We start from the raw sequence: 3,299 nt of genomic DNA on the forward strand, positions 1-3,299 counted from the left end.
TGCATGTACATTTGTATTTCTACACGCACACACACATATGCCTTTCTAAAATGGAAACCGAAATCTATATCACCTTACTGTAATTATAAAAGTATAGTGTATGATCTTATCTTTTTTCCAGATGATAAAACCACGGAAATATCCACAGTACCAACAACAGAAGGTAAATAGTGGTTTATAAATTTCTAACATTTCATTGTATTTTATTAATAAAATTTGCTTTCCCCTGATGATGATTAAACGTTCTCACTAGAGATAACCATATTTAAACATAGCTAGAAGGAAAAGGTTGCTGCCGTAACTTTCTGTGACAAGCCAGGTTCTGTGGAGGGTTATAGTCACTGCCAGATTACTTAATCAAAAATTAAATAGGACCACTTAGAATATAGTGAAGCACTACGAATTAGATCAAGCAATCTCTTTAATAACCAATTGTTTTACGTCTCTTTAACTGAGCCTTCGCTTTAGTTATAACAACACAGTTAAAAACTTGTCATTATTACAAGCTGTATAGTCTTATCTTTCATCTTCAGTATAGCTTGAATTCTATGAGGTATGGACTCTTACAAACTTTGAATTGTTTCCAAAAGAAGTTTTGTCCATTCTTCAGCTAATACAATATCCAGTTCTTGTAGTAATGATGCTGGAGGTTATCGACTCCTTACTTGTTTTTCTAAAATGCATCATAAATGTTCGATAATATTGAGATCTAGTGACTCTGCTGGCCAGATAAGATGTTCAATTTCACTAGCTAGAATGTTCCTCATGCCATCCATTAACAACTTTAGCTGTGTGAAGTGATGTATTATCACCCTTCTGGGCGTAGAAAAACTGAAGGACCGCTGCGATTTATGTGTGAATCTGAAAGGGGATTATGCTTAGTAAAAATCATAATTAACTGATTGTCCTGTATTTTCGTTTATCCAAAGCCAGGAATTTTTCAGTACACCTTCGTAAATATCTCTGTGTGTGTGTATGTATGTGTGTGCGCGTGTGTGTAACGTCTCTGTTCTACATACACGTTAGGACAGAAAGTTATGGCTTTATGGCTTACTGCAGTTTATTAGATGAAATGAAGTAAGCGTATAAGCGCTATTTAAGAAAGATTTGCACCAATATAGGATTATTATTTTGGTATATTAGGGTTAATGAGACGTGCTGTTTAAATGACTGAATACTAATTCTCTTGGACAAACAGTTCATTGAACTGGATATGAAACACTTGTGCTATTTTTTTTTATTATGTTTAATTCTTAAAACGGACTCTATTAGTGGACTGGAAGATTCGAACTTGTAAATATTATTACTGAAATTAAGGCTACGTATTGAGCTGATATGAAAACTAGTTTTCTTGGTTTGGTTGTCAGGAAGTTTAATCAGTACAGAATATTCAATCACTGTTAAAATCTTGTCATTATTACAAGCTGTATTGTCTCATCCTTCATCTTCATTATAGTTCCTGTGTTGATACTAATATCGTAATTTTACGAAGTAATGAGGAAACTGTCTTCATTTATACGCGTGACATGACCGCACCAGCCCGGTGTTCACTCTTGCACATTACATATGCTGCCTCGCATTTCCAGTTTATCTCTGGTGCCTCGTATTCCCTGTTTATCGCTTATACTCCGTATAGCTTTACGAAATCAGTTGATAGTAATATAGTTGCTTTACGAACTAGAGGTATTTTCCGACATTACGGTACTTGGGTAATCTAGACTTACCCAATTACTCCAATACTATTGTTTACTTACTAATTCAAGCATAACTGCGGATTTTTCTAGTTTTATCTTTACATTTGCACCAATCTTTTCGAGCCATGTTAATAGTTGAGTTCTGATACTTCCACGCGCCCCAATTACTACTGATATCAAGCCCACTCTCTTCATAGCCCAGAACCTGCATATTTTTCACTTCAAATCGTCATAATTGTTCAGTTTTTCTTTCTCTTTATCTTTGATCGTGAAGTCACCGTGACACGCTATGTCAAAAATGATGCGAGTTTGTTTCTTTTCTGTTCACCACAGCAATATCAGGTTTCCGATGTCTGATCTGGTCGTCACACTGAATCATTCCTCTCCACAATATTTTGTTTCATTCCCGTTAATACCTTCTGGGATTTGATCGTATCACGTCTTTGCTCTTTTTAGTCTATTCTCATATCGTATTTTGCAATCGCGTTTCGGGTGCTTTTTTTAACAATGAGCCATATCGTTTCACCTCTCTCACCACACATTCTGCATTTACGGCTCAAAATTAACAGCAGCAGCAACAAAAACAACAACAACAACAACAACAACAACAATAAATAAATGCCTTGATGCAGTATCAGGAGTAGCTCTCATGGCTTCTGATCATAACTGATTGGAAGTGTTATCATGTACGTTGTTTTGTCTTAGTATAAAAGATGGACTACAGCAAATATTCTGCTCAATACCTCAGATTTCGTTGTCACTTGTTTGACCTTAACCAGTTGAGTGTGTCCCTTAGTGGCTGACAATATTTGCATCTCTGATCACGAGCAGAAGTGGGGGAGTATCATAGCATCATAGCATCATAGGAACAAGTATCTTGTACAGGAGATATATGACTACTTAGCATTGTATAGGCGTTGGTATGAATATCTGGAACAAATACGTCTATTCTATATCTGACTTTTCTCTCAATATACTTATCACAATAACACCATTTAAATAATTGCTGAAACGACTGTAATCCATTCTATTGCAAATGGTAAGTGTACTAAATATTTATGCGTAGCTTAATTGGTATCCAACGAAAAAGGTTTACATAATGTGTTGTATCATCTCCAGTTCTTAGCACCGAACTGTATTCAGTATTCTCTTTCTTTTTCAGTTTTCTCTTATGCTGTTACCATTTGGATCAATATGACTTTCAATGATAATCTAAAAGACAAACTAAAACAAGCGGTGAGTTTAATCTCATGTGTATATAACTGTTTTTTAGTGTTACATACATATCTATCAAATTCTATATACATTACTCCTGCAACAGAAAACCAATGTCATTTATATAGTGTGTTTATTTCACTTTAACTAATAACGTATCTCTCAATCTATACACATATATATGGACTATGGACGTGGACACACATATACATATACATGCAAATGAATATACACACACGCGCGCACACACATAATTGGTATTAAATATAACTTGGGTATTTCTAGCACCCTAGTCATATTTAGAGATAAATATATTTTCCCATTTTAGTAAAACATTCCCACTGCTGTATATATATATATATATATATATATATATATATATATATATAT

General features: G+C 34.4%; 1 protein-coding gene across 1 annotated transcript in view; it reads left to right on the forward strand.

Annotated features, from left to right (window-relative positions):
• Nucleotides 1-1,718, forward strand: part of LOC128248075 (mucin-like protein) — a 48,618-nt gene extending 46,900 nt beyond the window's left edge. The window contains exons 22-23 of the mRNA XM_052968488.1: nt 122-163; nt 1,587-1,718. Coding sequence (XP_052824448.1) covers nt 122-163; nt 1,587-1,718 — 174 coding nt within the window. The remainder of the gene's footprint in view (nt 1-121; nt 164-1,586) is intronic.
• Nucleotides 1,719-3,299: the final 1,581 nt, after the last annotated feature.

This window comes from Octopus bimaculoides, chromosome 6 (assembly GCF_001194135.2).
Source record: "Octopus bimaculoides isolate UCB-OBI-ISO-001 chromosome 6, ASM119413v2, whole genome shotgun sequence".
Classification (NCBI taxonomy): domain Eukaryota; kingdom Metazoa; phylum Mollusca; class Cephalopoda; order Octopoda; family Octopodidae; genus Octopus; species Octopus bimaculoides.